Here is a 22,352-nt window from a genome sequence, read left to right as displayed (position 1 = left end):
GAATTAATGATCCGCTGCCCGGTTCAATCCTTCTGATCTCAGCAGCTCATTAATCAGTCTGAGGGCAATTCTGTTATTAATCAGGTTAAGGACCCTGAAAGCATCTGTCAGCTGCAATGCAAACATAAACTTTATCTGCACAAAGCACAACATTGAGGAAAAAGTTAGGCTGTTATATAGATGTGGAGTTAGGGTCTGCAAAAAGTTCCTTCGCAGGCAGACACCGATTACTCCCTAGAGTGAATTTAACTTTGCATAAAGGTTGCAGTCAGGTGAAGGATCATCTGCTTTAAAATAAGTAGAAGGAGCTTAAATTTTTGTCTCGAACTCTGTCTAGAATAGAGATATGAGCCCAGCAGACATCAAAGGCTGAGCTATGAACATCTGGAGTCTTAACCTTGTGTTCATGTGAAACACAGACGGTCAGGCTGACACATAATTACCTTTGTGTGCACATCAAATGTGCACACAAAGTGCACAACCATGAGATTAACATGAAAATTAGCTTTGAACACCTTTTTCACAAAACAAAAAACCAAACAAAAACTAAGTTTAAAGCCTTTACTCACAAAGGTTGAATATTTTTTCCACAATTCACAACTGCAATTTTCAAAAAGTTGGGACACTGTAAAATGTCATTTTTTTATTTTAAAAAAGGTAAATTTCTCAGTTTAAACATTTGTTATTGATGTTCCCAGTGTTCTATTGCAAATAAAATGTTGTTTTATGACATTTGTAAGGTATTGCGTTCTGTTTTTATTTCCAAAACTCTGAGCCAACAGTTTTGGAATCAAGGCTTGCATATTCAGGACCCACGGCTGCAAAAGAGCAAACGTTTTATATCTTTTTTTAAATGATTATTTTGCCTTGATAAGGTACTTAAGTAATGATTTTAACCCAGTAACCTGCAACCAGCAACTGGTCAAATAAATTAAGGAAAACAAAGTAAAACTTTTTTCTTTCCTCAGTTGTTTACTTACATAACGAGTTATATTTTGATATTACAAGTATTCAGAAATGTTGTGTTTAAAACTTCAAGTGAGGTAAGAGGGGAAAAAACTGAGTACTGATTAACACTCCAGTTGTAAGACACAGCAATCATCATCTATGAGATCTCATTAGATTGTGGGACCTCTACAGATTTTCTGGGATCAGCAGTGGAATGATTAGAAGAGAGGATATCTATAGGATATCTTCAAAATTTTGACTATTGCATGAAAAACAGCTCTTACAGGGAAAAGGATAAAATGTGATCCGCCAAGGATGGAGACTGGATATGGTAAAAGACAAACAATAATTCCTGACTTAAGAACTGAAGCACAACTACAGACAGTTATGAGCCAGGTGGTCAAAAGTCACAACACGGGTCAAAGATGTAATTTCTAAAACATTTTGGACATTTTGGATTATCTAATTATGTTTTTCCCTATTCTGATGTTTATTCCCTTGTTAAAGAAAAAAAAAAAGAAAAATTAAGAATTCAAAAGTGGCATTATATATCTGTTATGTATCTAAAAATTACATCTTTTTTCAAACTTGTCCAGAACAAAAATGTAAATGCAGGATGAAGCGATCATACATTTTTAATTGGAAAACTGATTCTTTAAAGTAACAGATACCACCATGAAGTTTCTCCAGCTTGTTACTACATTATAAAAGTTATTTTTCTAAAGGCAAGTTGTTAAAATGTGCAAATGAGGTATCTCATTAATCACACACCAATCTGCATAAATGTCAAATAAACAAAGTGTGTTAAAATAAACACCTAAATGTGTATTTGGATACTTTATTCCCAAAATTCTGAATGGAGACAAAGATCCAGTTTATTAAAATGTCTTTAGCTGATTTTCCTTTAATAAGTAGTTGATTAATCTTTTAGAGGTTTTCCAGATCTGTTCCTGAGATGCTGTTTACGAGAGTTTAGGGTATAGAAAGGGTGTAGAATTACTTTGTAAGCAGAAGGCCATCATTTGATACGTGTTAGAGCCTAAATCTAGATTAAAATACCAGGTGGGATTGGTGAGCTAATGGAAAGGTGGTTAGCTGTGTGTGTGTGTGTGTGTGTGTGTGTGTGTGTGTGTGTGTGTGTGTGTGTGTGCGCGCGTCAGGCACACTCATTGTCACAGAAAGGGGGAAATGAGCTCAGTGAAGATCATGCTCATAGTTAATCTAACCCGTCCAAGTTTCAGACATTTGACCACTGACCACCACCCCACCACACACACACACACGCACACTCACCTTCATTAAAATAAATACCCCCCTACCCAATCTGTTTAACACTTTGAGGGCAGACTGAACCAAAATCTGCTTAAGTACTCCCAAGCCGTTAGAGCAGAATGAATAATAAGATGGAGGAATAAAAAGATTATGCATGTGTTTGTGGAGGGGAGGAGGCAGTGGGAGGCTCAGAGGGTTCATTTTATATAGTCTTAAAATAGAAAATCACTCACCGTGACTCTTTTTTTTTTACTGTAGATACTAAAAAGGGATCATAAAATGTTACCTCTAAACAAAACTAAGGCCTGTATCATAAAAATAACTCACAAAGTAATTAGTGCTGTACCAACACTTCACCGAGTTCTTTTGATTCCTGCATTATTGAGGCACTGCAAATTATTTAATCCCAACAGTACATGTGAAATCAGAAGTGCAGTTATTGTTTTGTAATTTTTCTTAATAAAATGCTTCCAGCTCAACTTTTATTTTAATTATATCCAACTGAACCATGTGTACATTAATGGTGATTTAGGAAACACTTTAAAAAAAAATCTTATTATTGGAGCTTCAACAGGAGGTCCGACTTGTTGATGTAAGGGAGGCCTTTGGCCTTTGTGGGGTGAAAAAACAATATAAACTATATATCAGAGAGACAGCAAAAACTTTAGGAGAGGCCACATCAGTAATCTGGGTATTGCTTATAAAGAGTGAATATCCTGACCAGCTCAGAGACACCAAAAGATCTGAAAGAAAACTAAAGTGAACGATCACAGAATTATTTCCATAGTTAATCAAATCAGCTTCACCACATCTAAACAAGTCAAGCAACTCTTGTGGTGGTACGGTAGGAGTGTCACTGTCAAACGCCACAGTCAAGAGATGCTTTCATGAAGGGAAATTTACAGCAAGGTGAAAACCACATATTACACTCAAGAACAAGAAGAAAACCAAGATGAATTTTTACCAGAAAGATGGGAAGAGAGAAATCTAGAGAAAGAAAACTGTCTAACACGGTGGAGGTGGCATGAAGTGTGAAGTGTACAGGGCTGTACTCTCTGCTCAGATTCAGCCAAAAGCTGCAAAGCTGATCAGACAGGGCTTCACTGTGCAATGAGATAATGGCCCAAAGAAAACTGCGAGAGCAACCCGAGAGTTTCTCAAGGCCAAGAAATGAGATATTCATCAGTGTCTGAGTCAATCACCTGATCTCAACCTAATCACAGTTACTGCAGAAAAAAAATTGTACAGTCATAGATGACTAGCTTATTGGCATGTCCTCAGTTACTGGTTACAGTACATTCAGTCCCTGTCGTGTTCTTTTACTACTTTTTTATGATGCGGCCTTTTCCTAAAATCATTTAAATAATTGATTTTCATGACTGTATTCACTTCCCTGTTATGAAAAGGCAGAACTAGAATTTTAGGGACGATCTAGGTTTTAGTTTAAAAAAACAAAAGCTGAAATATCATAACAATAAAAGTATTCTGAGCCATTACAAGGTATTTGTGACTGGTTTTTTTTCTCTTGACGTCAGCTGCAGCAAACGCAGCTCCAAAGCTCTGGAGCAGCCTCCTCCTACAGTTCAGGCTGTCGGCCTCACAAAACAGATTTTAAATCTCAACTAGAAACTAACTGCGTCTTTCTGTGAACAGCATAGGTTTTTATTTTAATCATATTTTAACTATGTCATCTTTTTGTTTTGTAATTCTGTTTTCCTGATTGTTATGTTTGCTGTTGTGCTTAAATTTGCTCAATTACTCAAGTGGTGCCTCTACAAATAGTTCTGTAACATCTAAAATACTCTAATATTATTTATGTATATATGCAAAGAATATTGTCCAGTTTACTGATTTCCACATTTTTCCTTAAAAAAAACATCTGCATTTTCTGTATGTTTGTGGCTCGAAATCCCCTGATGAAGCAGAGTTTTCACACCGAGTGTCGTTTGCCCATCGTGATGTACCTGGTCTTAAATACACACTCCGGTCCCTGAATTGGGACACAGCTTATGGGTGTTAACAAGGTGACAGACTGCCAGTCTGTCTAGAGTATACCTTGACTTTTTCCCAATACACACTGGGTTAAGGTTCATCTTCTTGACACGATATGCTGATTCTTAACAACAGTAAGTTGGAGGAAATCCTCTGGTTTATGTTCGTAGTGATCGATCACTTTTCAGGAGAGCAGAAGTAGATCCAGTTGCTCAACTTGCTGATTTTTCTTTAGCTTTTTTTTTTTTTGCCTGATTTGTTTACAGAAAGACAAACCTGGATCTCATAGTTATCATATGATAGTCACTGGGTTCCAAGGTTGGTGTGATGCTAATCATAAAAAAAGAAAAGAAAAGCGGTGAAGAAACTTAATTTAGTGCTGAAATGGAGACAGGAAGGCTGACATTTGTCCTTCAAGTTTTACTGTAATGTATTATTTAACAAAAGAGGACTATGCCAACCCCTGGCCCGAGTCAGTCATGTATGTGAGACACCCTCTAACAATAAAATCAGGTTTAATCCGTTTATTACTCTTCACAGCATTTTCATTTCCATATACTGTTGAGGTCTGACCCCAAAGCTGTCAGGCCCCAGGTATTTAACCTCCATGAATATATTAAAACAAGCAGACACACACACACACTGCCTCATTGGCTGGACTAATATATGATGAAGCACCAAACTGGCATAATTAATCAGCGGCTTAAACAGAAATATCCTGATTAAAAAAATGACCTGTTGATTTTGCCAACAAAGCAGGGGGCATGCATCTGTTTTGTGTGTGTGTGTGTGTGTGTGTGTGTGTGTGTGTGTGTGTGTGTGTGTGTGTGTGTGTGAGGAATGGGGAGTATTACCACGCTGTATAAATCCACACCAAGCACAATTAACAAGCAATGGGGAGGAGAAGTAATTAGTATTATCTGCTTATTGCCGTCAACCCCTATTCTAAGGAAAAGGGGTTAAAAAACACACAATGACACACACACACACACACACACGCACACACACATGCAAGCACGCACACACTAATTCCCTCCAGGCAAATGTGTAAGAGCTAATTACAAGCTCATTTACAACTCTATGCAGTCTCCTCTCAGACAGGTCCACCCCCTCTGCATCCTCCCCTCCCTTCACCCCCAAAACTCCTGCATGTTAGCTTTACCTCTCAGCTCAAGCCGGGAGCTCTCAGCAAACAAACGACAAAAGTGACTTCCTCATCTGTTGCTGTGGGGTGTAAAGAGAAGAGAGAAGATCTCTTGATTATATAGACACAGGTGATATAAAGTCAGCATGGATGGAAAATACTGATAGGAGATAACAGTAACAACATTCGGTGGGTTATTGGTGAATACAAAGAATAAATAAGGGAAAAGTCATACCTTTGTACAGGTGTGATCTAAAATATGTAATTGGTTTTGGTATAACTGAAGATGCCTCACTGAACAAACTCTTTGAGAAATGTTGTGGCCTCTAAACAAAATCTTTATTTAGATGCAATCCTGTGAAAAACTAAGGACACCCTCAATGCTTTTATAGGAACCAAGCAGCAGTAGTAACAGCCAGGTGAGACTACTGCTGCTTGATTCAATGAACTGATCATAAGCAAGTTTGAGCATCTCCATAAAAGGAGAGGTTTTGAAAGATCGCTGGTCTGGAGCATTCAGGTGTGCATTAAAACTCAAGACAGGAGTGGACGTTCAACCGAGCTCAGACCAATACTCAGAGAAACGGCAAAATCAGAAGAGTTGCATCTCAGACCCTAGAAACTTTAGCTAGTGTGTTAAACATAATTTGTCAGTACAATTAGAAAAACACTGAACAAGAATGAACTGTTTGGGAGGAGAATACCTTGTCTCTGTAAAAAAGGACATGGCTGCACAGCTTCAGTTTGCAAAACTGTATCCTTACAAAATAAAAGTTTAAAAAAAAAAAAGTACTTTGGAAAGAAAAGACCAAAGTGGAGACTTTAGGTCATACTGCACATCACTATGGTAAAAAACAAAAACAACATATCAGCACAAACACCTCATGCGACCTGTTAGCACAGTGATGGAGGGGTCATTATTTGGGCTTGTTTTACATCCACAGGACCTGAACACCTCGCAGTCACTGAGTCAGCCATGACCTCCTCTGTATACCAAAATATTCTAGAGTCAAATGTGTCTGTGTGAGGGGTGTGTGGGGTAATATTCCTCCACAATAATGTGAGAGACTGATACATCACACAGAAAAGGATTTTGCTTCAAGTTATTGCAGCTAAACTGTTTAATCATGAGGTGAACTTAGTTTTTAAACCACTGTATTGATAAGTTCAGACTATGCAGTGTTAGGAACAGTTCATCAAAGCCAATGACTAACTGGTTAATTAAACAATTTATAGGTTTTACTTTTACTTATTTTTACATTTTTCTTTTCATTTACAGGGTTTGCTCATTTTGGTTTAGTTTTTGAATTAGTTTCAGTTTTTGTCTTAATTTCAGGTCGTATTTGTCAGCTGCAAATTTAAGCCTTTTATAGCAGATATTCTAATGCAAACCCTTCACTCGCAGTCATGTAGACATCAAAATCTTAGTAAACATAACAAATGTGACCAAATTAGACCAAACCTGCAAAGGTTTCTTCGTACAGAGTGTTGTAGGTCTCAGGTTTCAGTTATTTAGCTTTTATTTTTCATTTCAGTTAACTATCCTTTGATTTATTTTGTTTTACTTATAATAACTTATAATGTAATAACCCTGGTTATGAGATTCAACCACAGTTAAAGCACTCACAATTGCAAATTTAGAAGATTTAATTTCCAGAACCCTGAAGGAAGCTCTTAAAGATCAGTAATCTTGAGCCATGTGCTGTTCCTTGTAGTGCCTGGTTTCTCGACATTACAGCATTTCCAAGGGAAATCTGAACTCTGTGAATTAATTAGTGGCTCAAAGCAACAGGGTCTTTAAAAGAAAATTCAGCCCTATTATTTGTAACATTTGTGCTTTCCAGGTATCACTAACAGGTGGGTTGGGTTGTTGTTCCCTCCAGCACAATGAACCACCTCCAGACAGTATCATGTTCCCTGTTTGTGGGATCAGCTTACCACAAGCTCACGGTTAGCTGGCAAACTCTAATTTAAGCCAAAGAAAAGATAGCCCAGCAAATCACTGCTTGCACTGGATTGTTTCTTTTCTTTGCTAATTGTGGTCACAGAGCTTTGTATAGACCTGCCTACGTGGGGAACAAAGGTAAAAGATAACACCCAGAAACCCAATGAGGTCACAGAAATGTGGAGGATTGGATTTCTTGTGATTTTTTAGCATTATTAAATTTAAGAGGATTTCAAATTTTCATCATCTTTGTCTCTTTTTTTTCATGTGTGACTTTTAAAGACATATTTTCTGTTTTTTTTTTTTTTAAGACACAGCAATTAAAAATCAACCACGCAGACTGCTGTCTCGGTTTTAAGGGTTTAAAGCCGACTCCCCGAATTTATGCATTTCTTTATGTTGGAAGAAGTTAAATATTTTTAATGAATAATAAAAACATAACAGCACAGCAGCCTGTATAAAAAGTAGATATGTACAGCTGAAATATTCAGTACAACAGTAAACAACAGTGTGCACTGATGTCATTTCACAAGCTTTGATTTTAGATCAGCTACACCAACAGCGTAGACTTTTTTCAGTTATCTGTCTTGTCACAGGAGCCTGGTCTTCCTCTGTGATCCTCTTCATCATATGTAACAGGTGCTGGTGGTTGTTTAGGAATCCTGAGGGATTTAAGGTGGGACTTATTTTTACCTAATACTATAATGCTCATTAATTCCTGCTTTGGTGACTTACCTCCCCTGATCCTCTCTGGACCGCCCGGCCCTGCCCAGCCTAGCCTCGCCCTCTGTGCTGCTGACGCTGTCAGGGCCTCGACGAGGAGGATAATACAGCACTGAAAGATAGATGTCTACATGTCTGATGTTTATGTGTCGTAAATATAAGCAAACTTTGTGGCCTATGACCTGAAATGTGGTGTGTTTTTTCTTTAGATTGTATTGATGTCAAATGGGATAAATATGAGACAAACCCACAAAAAAGTAAATTAACAGGATGTTAATACTTTGACTTTAATGATTCTGCAGCTTGGTGTGTTTTTGGTACACCTTAAAATATACATTAGTAAATGTAAGCAGAACTTAATTTAAATAAATGCACATTACATACCAATTATGTTTGCTGCTGTTCTGAACTTCTGAGCTTCAGTATGAACTTCTTCCAGAGTAGGACAAGTTTTACTGCTTTATAACCACCAGGTCAACGGCACTAATTAACTTTTAGTTTGTCTCTTTCTATAGGCTCATGTCTGAAAACATTAGGATCATATGGAGGGAACCCCACTTTATTGTGACACCTGTCAACATGTGTCTCCTCCAAGCTGCACTAAATCATATGAAGAGAATTGTTCGCACCAAAACGGGACATCTCAAAACATGCTGCACTTAACTGGTAACTTACTCTTTTACTCTGGTAATTTAGTAAATAATACACTGTGTGTAAATATCTGTGAGAATGGGGGGGAAAGGGGATTTAAGTGACATTGAATGTGGTATGGTTGTTGTCAGACAGACTCTTCTGACTGTTTCAGAAACTGCTGATCTGTAGATCTGAATCTGTAGGCTTCAAAAAAAGAGAAAATATCCAGTGAGCAGATCTCTGACTGGAAATGCCTTGGTGATGTCAGAGGTCAGAGAATGGGCATAGTGCTTCGAGCTCATAGAAAGGCAACAGTCCCTCAAATAAATGAATACATAAATTATATATTGTTACAATTACACAAAACTGTTCCTGGTATACTTGACTTTTAGGACCTCCAAGCCTGAAGTTATCTTCATTATCAGTTAGAGCCCCTCCTCATCCTTTTCTTCTTCTTCTTTGGTGCAGCCCTATAAATTTGGGGTAGCCCTTCGGCCTCTCCCTTTTCTACAATTCCCCTGTGGGAGCTCGTGTCATTTCTTTTAGAACAGTAATTATATCTTTATCCACCCTGGTGGGTGTTTTCTTTCTGATCTGTGTGAAATATGTTGCATGTAAGTTTGTACTTTATGTTTAATGTAAAAATAAATACAGCGCCCTTTTCTACAATTCCCCTGTGGGGGAGGAGCTGGAGCGAGCAAGTTGTTTACTTTCTTTTTACCTTTCATTGTCAGACACAATGCACGAACACACCGGTTACACAAGGTATGTAAAAAAAAAAAAAAAAGCATCTCTGAATGTAGAACCTCAAAGCAGAAGGGCTACAGCAGCAGAAGACCACACTGGAAGCTGGTCTGATGAGTTTTAATTTCTGCTGCAAAATTCAGATGGTCAGGTCACAGTTTCGCATTAGCAACATGAAAGCATAGTCCAACAGAGCACCTTTATGATGTGGTGCAACGGGAGATTCTCATGATGGATGTGCAGCCGGAAAATCTGCTGCAACTGTGTGATGCTGTCACGTCAGGAATATTTTAGCATCTTGTTGAATCTGAGCCATGAAGAATTAAAGCAGTTCTGAAGAAAAACCAGTACTAGCAGCGTGTACCTAATGAACTGAGTGGAGAAAGTTAACTTGTTTGCAAAATTTGAATAAAATTTTAGTTAATCAACACAAAAATAAAGGTTTAAATCAGTTTTTACCAAACTTATTACTCACTTATCCTCACTTTTATCTTTCTGCAATCAGAGCTGATGTGGACACTTACACACTGACATGATCCATTAACCAGGAGCCACATGCCTGCGGTCATTCAGCCTTCAGCCCTCTTCATGCTGTACTAAACTGTAATGATAAATAATGTTCTCAAATCTCATTTAGATTTTTTAATTGTTTGTGTGGATTATTGAAATTTGCAATTATGCAATTAATTAACCGTATCAAAATGTGTTCATGTGAGCTGAAATAATATGACCTAATTACGAGTTTATTGATCATTTATTAGGTGTATTTAAATAAATAGTACAGCGCACAGGGTCTGAAGGGCACTATGCTGCATTTTTCAACCAAAACCAATCTTTAAAGTTCAGCTCCAGCAAACAGTAAACATGTGAAAAAGCTTCATTTATATCAGTATCATAGTCCTTTTTCAGTCTGTGTTACTGTAATAAATGTTTTTTTGTTGCACCTCCAAACATTCGATACAACCTCTGGCGTCATGAGCGCAACAAAATTCACAACAAAGAAATAAATAGTGAAAACAAATAGTCGCGCTCACTCGTGGCTTATATTGATTTCCATTAAAGCCATGTTGTGTGATCCTTTGATACAGTGGTTGACAGTTCAACTAAAGTTTAATCTGTCAAATAAATCCAACCTAATCTCTTGTTCCACAACCGCTACATCAAGTATATTAACGTCTGTAACTGCTTAGCAGAAGTGCTTCTACTCAGCCATCGGTGCTACACTTCATAAACCTTTTACAAGTACACAACAATCCCTCACGTTCTCTATCGATGCAGGTAATATCAGTCAGGTCTTCTCTGAGACATTGTTGTCATACACCCAGGTTGTGTTGTGCAAACACTGGGGTAATGGTATCATAGCGCCCAACATCTGTTAGTGAATTATGGTGATAAATGAGCCTTGCATTAGCACATCGATCGATGCAGAAGCTATTGTAAGTGTGTGTAAGTGTGTGTGTGTGAGTGTGTGTGGCTGGTGCAGACCATATGTTTCCCTTTTTTTTGAAACCACCTGCCTTATTTTGTGCTTACAAGCTACCTCTAACATGTCCAGGCCTCTGGGGTCGGCCTCCTCAAGCTGTTCTTTAGCAGTTTTGGCGGTTTGGTGGTGCGTGTTGTCCTTGTGGGGGGGGCTAGCTTAAGCGGCTGCTTAAACAATGTTTAAGTTGGTGGTGAGTGTCAAAGTAACAGCAAAATGAGGTTTCCCTGCTGAACGCTGCATTGTAATGAGATGATCAATATTAATTTTACCTGTCAGAGGTTTTAGTGCTGTGACTGAACAGTGTGTTCTCTTCAAACAACACATGTATGAATGCAAAGCTGACAGCTTCTAATGATTACGCTGCTAGTGTGTCTGCATTTGTCTATATGCGTATGGCTCCTGGATCTTTTCCTGCTGGGTTCATGTGACAGCCGGGGCGAGAGGCTAAGAGGCGTTAGCTTGGTGAGAAGGATTACCTATATCTGTTAGGCCTCCTTTTCCTTCCCTTGGGCAGTGTCACGTCTCATTACTTCTGTCCTCCAGCCTGGATAGTCTGGCTTTAGTGGGATGCATTTAAAATGCAGGCAGCCGGGGCGTCCAGGAACACCAGGTTTAGAGGTAGAGTGATATGTGTGCCTTTTGCCTGAGAGGCTTTCTTCAGTAAGTAGACAGGTAAACTTCTCCGAAAGCTGGCGCGGATGGCAGCTAAGCCTTCGCTTGTTTAAGTGAAACGGATGCATGCATCACAGAGATCGACATGCCCAGCGTGTGGTTACAATCTGTTGTTGGGATCGTTGATCAAAACAAGAGTGTTTTTGTGTTTGTGATTGAGACCTGAATCTTATTAACAGGCACCATTACAAGAATGAAAAGGAGAAGGGTGGAGAGAGAGAGATAGATAGATAGATAGATAGATAGATAGATAGATAGATAGATAGAACTTGTACTATTCTAACAAGTCACCACCTTTATTATGAAAATGAAGCTGCTGACATATCGATGATGGCCTGAACATTTCACATTTTGATTCATGACTCCATCAGATCTGTTCCACTGAATTTCATGTCAGTTCTTGTGTAATTTGCCAAATCTCAGCTTACCTGACATACTTTCCCTTCTGTAAGAATGGCTTTTTTACAGCCACCCTTCCACTGTGACCATTTCTGATGAGGCTTTAGTAAACAAGGGATAGATCAACTGAAGGACCAAATGTCTCTCTCACCTTGTGTCAGGATTGTTTCCTCTTTGTTAAGAGTATGACTCTCAGATACTGTGAATCTGTTGTAGATAGCCTGACTCTGCACATCATGCTGAGATATGCCAGGTTTTCAGCTAATAGCTCTTTGGGAATCACCTTGATTTTACGTCTGTCAAACTATGTTACCTTTGCTTTTTTTTCACAGATTCAACTAAAGAATTTGGAACAAGTGTTAGGTCGGTGGTCTAACAAACAGAAAATCATTTCACTAGCTGGGCCCACGTCCTCATTTTAGGTTTAACAGTGTTTGAGTAGGTAAATGCTTTGACATGAATTGAGCTGCGGTTTGGGGAAGGCCTCGAAGGGTAATGGCGATGGTTCCCGGGCCTGGCAGATCCCCGTGTACTAAATAGAGGTGAAGAAGTTAAAGAATGGAGAACAAGGAGGGAGGGAGGGAGGGTGGGGCACGTAAACGAGAATGATCGGCTTGCAGAACTGGGGGAACCTACATAGATGACAGCCGGAAGGAGCGTGTTTGGAGGCGTGGTCCTGCTCCTGAAAGTCCGATACATAATCTCCAATTCTTTGAAAATGGACATGTACAAGGACTGAAGAACAGTTGATAGACCTCCAGAAAGCTTCGAGAATTATTGCTAAGAAAATCTGCATCCTTAGAAGAAAAATATAAGGAAAAAAAAAAAAAGCACCGCTGTAATAAATCTAAAACAAGCTGTCTAGCAGAAAATTAATGGAAAAAATTCTGACCAGTCAGAGACATCCAAGTAGTTTTTGAAGTGAAAGATATCATGGTCCCTGATAAACGTGACAGTTTGCTCCTTTTTCTGTTATGTGGTTATGTGTAACGATCATGCTGCCTTTTTTTTTAGAGATGTTTGACTCTGTGCTGGAGAAAGAAATTTCAAGCAACAAAACATTAAATGATCAATCATTAAGTATAGATGTCTCCAGCAGCTCTAATGTAACCATTTCTGTTATGTTGTTTTATAAAATTATGTGTTTTTGGTCAGGTTGGAATTAAGAAGAAATCTTTTTTTCGATGGTTGTTTGGCATTAGAGGTTAACAAATAATCATAAGTATTGTTTACAACACATAAAATGTAATTCTTATAGCAGCATTCAGCTTGCATGGCTGTTTTTGCTTCACATCACTGGAATAGCTTAATGTGAAAATGATGAATTACAGTCACAAAGTTTTACTTTTTTGGGGGGTAGAAATGTGCAGTTCTTGTGAAACAAAATCCATATTTCATATTTTCACACATTGTCAGATGCCTTGAGTCACAAGCTGAGCATATGCAGAGATCTTTTAAACCATTTCTCTAAACCAATTGTCCTAATCACTTGTAAATCCTTCCAGTCAAGTGGCTCATGAGAAGAAATCGATGACATTAAGCTGAGTAACCATAAACATCCTTTGTGGTCGTTTTCTCTCCACACTCCTGTTAAACATGCTACAGTGAACAAACGCCCTCTTCATCCCCCCACATTTCATTCTGTGAATTCCTTTCATCAGTGTGGGTCACTGACTCCGTCTTTCTGCTCTTGCTCCTCCGCTGACCCGTGCTGCTTGTCCTGCATGTCTACAAGATATGTTTGTTGACCCATTGCTCTTGTTGCCCTCCCTCCCCCCCTTCCCCATCGAGGAACCCCCTGCCGCCTGCTCATCTCGCCCTCCAGCTGGTTCCCTCCACTGTCCAGAAGCCGCCGAGCTCTCCTGGCATGAGTAGGATGGCTAATCTAGATAGCGGGAGGCCTCCCTCCTGCAAGCATACACAAGAGAAGGAAACCCTAATTGCTTATGTCATAAAGCTCTCTGACCCAGATAAGCCTTCACTCCCCAAAGCTGCTGAGATAAACCCCACTTTACCTCACCAAACCTGCCTCTCCTGATCCACCATCCCCCTCCTAACCTTTCCGCGCCTTCTGCTACGTTATTAACACCCTGAGCAGGGGGAGAAGAAATGTACATCATGGGTTTTAAAGTTTAAAAAAGATGACTAAGCATATACCAATTATATATAGTATGTATGAAAAATAAATGAATAACTTAAATGCATGAGTACTCTAACTCAAAGATTTTTGCTACATTGGTAAGGCCTTGCTGTTGTACATGAGTAATAGGGAAGTCGCGATGAAGTGAGTGGAAGGCAAAAACAAAGCCTTACTTAATAAAGCTGGTGATGACCAAGTGTGCGTCCAATGAAAGCTGATCTAAAGTCATAGCATGGCGTTGCGTGCCACTTGCCCTCGTGTGCCTGGACCCAATAATGAAGGCTTAGCCACAAAATGCCACGGCCCCTCGCACAGTTGCCGAGTGCTGAATGTCACACGTGCTCCACTTTATCAACCAACAGATGGCCAGTTAAACCATCAACGCTCGAGCGAGGTTGAAGCTGAGCACAATGATACTGACGTGTTTTATTTTCTTCATCACCTTTCTTTTTTTGTATTTATCAGGATATAATGAAGGCTCTCCTGGGAACCTCACTGGCCATGGGCGTCATTGCAGAGGGAATTCAGTCCATATGAAGCAGAAGTCATACAGAGAACTCATTAAACTCCAGTGTAACAGAGATCTTAATTACTAAGTAGGAACTTTTAATTGGATTCTTTCCCAGCTCACCTTGTAATCACCTGTCACATGCTGTTGGTGCAGGGATGGCTTTAAAGCCTCCCCATCTTAAACCACGTTACACCACAGGTTAGAGTCAACTAGGTCAAGTGTTTTGGAGAATGATACTCCTCTGATAACTCGCAGTTTTCTCACTTTGAGCGACACATATAAAGGTTTTACATAACGCCACGCACGCTCGGTGTTCAGACGGGCGAAGCCTGCTGTGTTTGAAACGCTTTACTTGGACATGAAGTGTTGCAGTTGTTTTCAAATGATGTTTCTGGAAACTCTGTTGACATTAGATGTCATTGCAAATCCCTCTGGTGAAGTTAATTGATTGGATTTGAGCAATTCCAAGTGTTCAAAGAACCTTCGCATGACTGAGGATGTTTGTTTTCTTACTTACAATTTGTTTTCAAATTACTTTTCATTGGAAACGTGTACACAAACAATACAAGAAAAAAATGTAATAATATTTAATTACTATTTATAAAAACTGGTGGTATAAAAACACATACAGTAAAGTTATTTATTTTACAGTTTTGTAGGGTGAATGAATGCATTTTTAAAAATTCAGCCCAAGGGAGTCTTTACTCGTCTTATAACAGAAGAATTTGGACCCATTTTTTATGCCAAATAAGCATTTCAGTTTAATAAAATAAAAGACAAATACATTTCCTCATCCTCCCACTTTACTTATGCATAAATGATAATATATATACATGTTTAATTTTGAAGTATTTTATACATTATTTCATATCAGTGACCTTCCCTGATTTGTAAAGCGACTCATTAAAGGAGCATTTCCTGAATTCTTTCATTTTTTTAAAAAAAAAAAAAAGAGTCTAATATCCAGTCATTATTGCGATTGTTGTCTAATCCTTCATTGCGTGATAAAGTTTGACTGAATGCTTTACAATATTTAAAAAATTGTCAGGGTCTCGGGGGGTGGTGGGGGGGGCTAAGACAAGGGGTTAGAGGCGAGAGGCAGGGCACTCTGTGGACAGGTGCCAGTCTGTCACAGGGCTCACTACAGCTCAGTTACATCTAAATAATTATTATTTTTGTCCAGTAAAGCTGAATTTTAAGCATGTTCACAATGTGGATGCTGTTACATTTCCTTTGATTTAATGAAGTCCAGTCTGAACCTACTGTAGGTTCAATAGAAAAAATGTGATATTTTAAGTGATATCAGTCTTACCCGTAAGTCTCAATAAATTAGAGCCATTAGCACAGATCCTTTCCCAATTTTTCCCAAATACCTCTTGGAGATGTTATATTTGTATTTCTCCCCTTTATCAATCAACAACCTTCAATATATAGAAAGCTCTCGACTTTTGTTGAATTGAAAACTGACTGAATGGCCAAAGGATTTCTGAAGTTTCTACGTGTAGTATGTTTGCTAATGTTGGTAAATAGACTGCACGGGATTAAGGGTAATATATGAAATGAAGAAATTACAATATTAAGTGTTTTGCACACTTCCATTACACTGTCTTGTCTTGTTTTTTTGCACATTGCATTTTACATAGTCCTGTGTTTGTCTGTCATATGTAGCACCAGGAATGTTGTCTCGTTTCACTCTGTACTGAACCACTGTACATGTTTGAAATGACAATAACAGTCACTTGACTTGACATCTTCATGCAGCGCATTAAGTGCTTTCTAACAAACAGACACAGATGCACTGGAGGCAGCTCAGGGTTCAGTATCTTTCCTAAGCCATGTGGGCTGGATGATCCAGGGATCAAGCCACTGACCTTCTGACTAGAAGACGACCTGCTCTACCACCTGACCCACAGCTGGCTCATTCTTTCGTTCGCATACTCTGAGTTTGTGATATAATCAGGTGTGATTTCACTAACTTACTCTATTCTTGAGTTAGAGCTAGAGTCAATCACAGTCACGGGTCAAATGTAAATAATCCAGGTTTATTAGAAATTTCAACAATACAAATCAGGCATCATAGAGAAAAAATAAATAAATAAAAAAAAAAAACAATAAATTTCCAAATAAGGAAGAAACACTGCACCAGGAAAAAGCACTGCACCACATAATCACATAAGGTAACGTGTTCAAACTGAATCTGCTCCAAAAACGCTAAATAAATTATTTCATAGTGGTTTAAAAAAAAAATCACAATGTTCCATTTAAATTTGGTGCTACAGGTTATTCTTTGTGGCTCGAGGTCATAAAAAACTATTCCTGTTAACAAACAAGAGTTTTTACAATAAATATATCACAAACATGACGAGTGAGGAAGAAAAAACACGTCAGTCCGTCTCGAATCGAGAATTACATTTAAATTAAACACTTAAACATGTGAGTCAAACATATCTGAAGTGTATATGCATTCACTACAAACAAAGAAGAAGAGTGGTAGTCGAGGTTAATACTGTCTGTATGTACCGTAGTTACAGAATAAAGCCTAGGATCAAACATTTGCTGTCTTTTACTCCGATAGTAGCAAGAGAAGCAATCCTTTAACACAACAGGCTGCTCCTGTTTGTGGTTCACACTTTGATTATGCTTTATATGTGTGCTACATTAGTGCCTGTAGCTGCCCGCTCCCAACACACACTCCAGCTGAAGAGGTAAAAACAACAACAAAAATCTCTTGATAAATGTAGAGGGCTGCTAGTGTCAGATCCCCAGTGTTATAAATACAGCAGTTCTCCACAGTGTATGCAAAAATCTAGTGTTGTGCATAATCTCTGTACACAGGCTCCCACAGCTTTGTTCTCATGAGATGAACCCTTTCAGTCTGATAAGCACTCGCAGCCAAATGTGCTAACGGCCGTGCTGCGGAGCTGCTTCACGTCCTGAGCACCAAACAGCGCCGCTGATGTGCTGCTGCTGCTGTTGTTTTTACCACAGGCTGAAAACAAACCACAACCGGGACGCTCGAGCGACTGTTGCCACCTTGTGGTCAGAGCGCACTATAAGACACGCTTTACTCCCATGATTGCAGGTCTGCAGAGCAACAATCAGACTACTTCATCATTTTTTTTCTTGAATAGCTGACATAAATGTCTGAAACCAGGCCAAACAAGTGAAGTTAAATAGTGTGAGGAGGTTTTTTTTTAGCCACAGAAATCTGTGTCAAATCAAAAGATGCAGATCCATCTGCTGTGACGACCTTGTCAGAATAAAGGAGCAGCTTTATCTTTAAACTAGTGTTTTTGCCCTTGGAGGAAATATAATAATCAGACCTTTCAAATCCCCAAAAGGAAGAAATGTAGCATTTTTAGCTTCTCTTCCAGTCAGAGGGCTGCTAGTGTTTGTATATATGTAGATGGAGAACTTGTTTCTGTACAGAGAGATTAAAGCATCTTCAGCATCGCTCTACAAAACAACACCGCTGACTTCCTGCTGATGTCTCCTTGTAGACAAGTAGACCTTTGTGATGCTCCACCACCTTCCTAAAAATGAACCTGCTCCGTCAGTCTGCAGGAGAATAAGCTGGTCAGGAGCTCCACATTAAGCAGCTGGTCCTTACTGTTGGTCCCTGATGTATCAGCGAATTCATTTTTCTGCCAGCTGCTGTCAAACACCACCATGCATGTTAACTTTAAACACAATGTCTGAAATGTAAGAGGTTAAACTTCATGTTACTCGCAGTGAAATCTAGGACTCTGCTCCATTTTTCAATCTGGACGAGTGTAAAATGATTTCCAAATATAGGATGCATGGATCCTTATGTGCTTTAAAATGACCCCAAATGCTTTCTGGATGTGCATTTGAGTGAAATCGCAGTGAACTCCAGATTTTCTGCCCTGTTTCTCACTCTTGAATGATCATTTCTTTTTCTCCCATCCAAGCGAACACTCAGAAATCCCGAGGCAGCATTTCCCTGATGCTCATTTTCACAAAATTTGAAATAAACGCCTACTGTGCCACCATCACAAAAACAAAGAAAAATCAGAGAGAAACTAGAAAATTGATGTGCTGACTATGAAAGTTGGGCAGAAAGGGTTTTACAGGAAGCTAAATCTGGATACAAGAAGAAAGCGTCCGTCGTTTCAGCTCGACAGCGACTTCATCGGCGGCCGATGTCCTCGTCTTTTTTTCAGCAGCGCCGGGCGGAGGACGGATATTTGGTCTTCAGGCCCTCTTTGAAGTTGCGAAACAGAACCCGGTTGCGTTTGTTCTCCTCGTCTTTCCTAGCGTGGAACTCCCCCTGGATCTTGAAGCCGCGGTGCACCACAAAGGCAGTGCTCAGCACGGAGAACCTGTATCCGGCCACGTGGAGCTCACAGGCCTGGAGGGAGATTAAACAACAGCATGAGAAGACAGACGTGGAGGTGGGAAGTGATGAGAGCGAACGGGGGGAGGTGAGAGAAGATAATGACACAGGAGACGGTTTTGGTATCGAGGGCAGAAGGCGTGAGAACAAAGGTGAGCGAGCGGACATGAGGAAGGAGAGATGAAATGTCTTCTTCAGGTACGAGGTGTCAGGGAGAGGCTGCGTGGAGCGATGAAACCGACAAAGGTGTGGAGACATTTCCACAGGGGAAAGGAGAAGCTTAGAAAAAGAAGGCCATGAGGTTTAGAAGAGACTACAACCAAAAACGATTTGTGTCGAGCAGATTAATTTAATTTAAAGGAGCCTTCACACCTTTAATATAGTACTTTCCTAAAGTTGAGGAACCTATGAGAGATCAAAGCTGATGCACCAGAGACAGACGTCCTGTGACTTCTCGTCCTCAGTACAGGTGTGTCCACAATCATGTGTTTTAGTGTTAAAATGTGTACCTCTTACTGCATTTACATCCTCGTCTGAAGTTTTAGGAAGCTTAAAACTCCATAAAAAAGCTGCTGACCCAGTTTTAGTCTGATTAGTCCAGGATTATAAAAAAGAGATATTTTATGGGATTTCATCCCGCTCTGGGTCACGTCCTCTCCCACTGCTGTGACTCATTAAACTTCATTTGTGATGACTCCTAATCTCTTGTCCATCTCCATGACCTCTTTACTCTTTTGTGTTACTTTTAGACTTCCATTCATTTTCCAAACTGTTTATAGTGTTTGTGTTAAATGATCTGCTATAATGACAAAGTTCAGCCAATTTGAAGGCAGGAAGTAGAAGCAACTTAAATAATAAGTGTGTGAGATAACAGACTTGTCAATAGCACAGCTCTATCACTAAGATATGGAGAGTATTTAAATTAAAATAATGTTTAAAAGACAGTTTTTATGCTTTCAGCTGCAGCCTCGGTGGCGCTTAACAGAAGTTTAAAACAAAGACATTAGATACTGTTGGTCTGGGTCATCTCCAGCAATGGCGATGCTATTATTAGAATTGATTATCAGTAGGGGGTAATCTCTAAACTTGAACTTAACTTGTTATTCTATCACTGGGCTAACACAAAAAGCTGATCCCACTCACAGCTCAAATCACCAATTAATCTGCATGTATCTGCAGGAGGGAGTCGGAGCAATAGTGATATTTATTGATAGTGTAAAGTTTGTTTAAAGCCAGAAAAATGACTGGTAGCATATATTTGTGCACATGCTTTTGAATTTAGTCTACAATTTAATTTAAGCAATTCATCTACAGAGTTTTGGACCTGGAAAAAAAAACCTGAATCTTTTAGTGCAAACAGAAATAATAAAGAAAGTCCTTGATGATAGAAAAAGTGAAGAAAAAGCCTCCATGTGAGTAAAGAGTGAATAAACTGCATAGAGTAGTAGTGCACCAAGTACTTCTTCCTAAAATGAAAATATACACGACTTACAGTCAAATTAAGAGATTTAAATGCAAAGGTCGGCAAAGTTGTCGACCACTTTCCAGTTTTTTAAAAATACAGCAAAGTATAAATACTGCTGACTTTGGTTGACTGGGACCTGAGCTTTTAATTTTAGAAGGCTGATTGTTCCAGCCACCAAACACCTGGAACAAGCTGCTGCTTTACTCCTTTAGTCTAAGAGCGATTCTGATGCTGACAGTGTGTGGTAGCTCTCTCCTGTATGTTCAGTGATTATTGTGGTTTTGTATTCAAACACCTCATGGGCTTCAGCTAACAGGCAGATCTTCTTGAAATCATGACCACCTTTCTCATACCAACCTGGCTGATACGATTGAAGCCATACTGCTTGAAGTTCTCATCGTAGAGAGGCACAGAGCGGTGCCCGATATAAAAGGGCTCCCAGGGGTCCACCCAGGTGAGCGTGTAGGCAACTTCCAGGGTTCCCGTCTCTCTGACGTGGCTGTTTACCCACTGTGAGTAGTTGGTGGGGGCCTGACAACGAGGACACAGCTCTTCATAAAAGGGCCGGACTTCACCGACCTGGTAGAGCTGAACCAGCTCTGCTTTTGTGGCTGGCATCTTCCTAGCGTGGCGGATCTCGAAAGCTGGTAGGACGAAGACCTCGTCACTCGCTGGCTCACGCTTGCTGATCATGGCCATGAACTGCTCATGCAGGTCGGCGCTTGGCATCATGTCCATGTCAATGACCAAGATGTAGGAGGACTCCGTGCCCCCTCTGGCGATGTTACGAAGAAGGTTGTTGGGGTAGGAGATGTTTCCACTCATAGCATAGTTCTTGTACTTCTCCCCGTGAGTCTCCAGTCTGGAGAACACTGAGGCACAGTCCTCAAGACCTGCAAAATGCTCACGGTCCTGCTCCGGGAAGCTGGCCATCTCTCCAGAGAGGCAAACCAAGTGGAAGTCCACCAGGGCTTGGATGTGAGGGCAGAAGAAGCTGAGAGCGTACACCAGAGCTGTGGCAAACTTCACATCTTGGCCGTGAGCGAATATGGCCACAGAGATGGGGTTCTGCCACCTCTCCAGCAAAGACTCCAGGTAGTGCAGGTTGTTGATAGTGGTGTGTGTAGCTAGAGCCAGGATGTTGGAGCTGGGGTCAGATCCCGGCTTCTCATTCGTGGTGAAGTCACTTTTGATCAAGTTCTTGTACACTCGGTACTGCCCGCTGTTGTCAAAGATCCCGCCGGTGGACAGTGAGTACCTCAGGCGCTCCTTCCGCGAGTTTTTCTCCGGGTGGGCATTTTTCTTGGCCCCGGAGCCTCCGAAGAGCTCCGAGTATCGGTACCGCTGCTGCTTTCCGTGAAACTTGGACAGGAAGGACAGGTAGATGAGCTGCAGCAGCGCCACTATCAGCAGGGCGCTCAGCACTACTTTGAAGGCGGAACATTTCTTGGAGAGATGCATCCCAGACAGGCTGCAGGACACAAAGAGGTCCGAAAACCACAGCTGGATGCCTCTTACTGCTCTATTTCTGTCCCAGCTAGCGTCACCGACACTGGCGCCTCAGTGCTAACTGCAGCCTCCTCGGCTGGAAATGTAACGAATACTCGATCGCATGTTTTCCCGGTTAGTGGCAGCGCTGACCTAGATTTCCACACGACTCACAAAAGAACAAATATAGCGATCATCCAGTTTCTGTGATCTCCATCAAAGCACAGCACAGTTGTCAGCAGTCTGCTGCTGCTGCGACAGCGGCGCACACCGATGTGTTATAACCGTAATGACGGACGCAAAGGCGCCGCTGAATTTACTCCCGGAGAAGTGTTTGCGCTTGTTTTTAATTTGTCCTAAAGGCCAATGTGTGAACCCGTGGATTTTCTAAATACGGTGCCACGTTACGTGAGAACGAAGTCTTTAGAAATAAGCC

The 22,352-nt window shown here is 40.2% G+C and overlaps 1 protein-coding gene across 1 annotated transcript; it reads right to left on the bottom strand.

Annotated features, from left to right (window-relative positions):
* Positions 1–16,627: 16,627 nt before the first annotated feature.
* b4gat1 (beta-1,4-glucuronyltransferase 1) lies at positions 16,628–22,341 on the bottom strand. The gene is made up of 2 exons (XM_040045139.1): positions 20,786–22,341; positions 16,628–18,978 (listed from the first exon to the last, which is right to left on the bottom strand). Exons 1-2 carry the CDS (start codon positions 21,887–21,889, stop codon positions 18,787–18,789), a joined length of 1,296 nt encoding a protein of 431 aa, XP_039901073.1. The 5' UTR covers positions 21,890–22,341; the 3' UTR covers positions 16,628–18,786.
* Between the last annotated feature and the right edge of the window lie 11 nt (positions 22,342–22,352).

This window comes from Simochromis diagramma, unplaced genomic scaffold, assembly GCF_900408965.1.
Source record: "Simochromis diagramma unplaced genomic scaffold, fSimDia1.1 OVJJ01000590.1, whole genome shotgun sequence".
NCBI lineage: Eukaryota > Metazoa > Chordata > Actinopteri > Cichliformes > Cichlidae > Simochromis > Simochromis diagramma.
Note: the sequence above shows the minus strand (reverse complement) of the source record. Positions and strands in the feature narration are given on the sequence as shown.

Bases quoted from the DNA above. Each gene is read 5' to 3' on its own strand.
- b4gat1 (XM_040045139.1), bottom strand. From the start codon at position 21,889: ATGCATCTCTCCAAGAAATGTTCCGCCTTCAAAGTAGTGCTGAGCGCC. The intron at 18,979-20,785 runs GTTGGTATGAGA...ATCTCCCTCCAG, and splicing joins GCTTCAATCGTATCAGCCAG to GCCTGTGAGCTCCACGTGGC.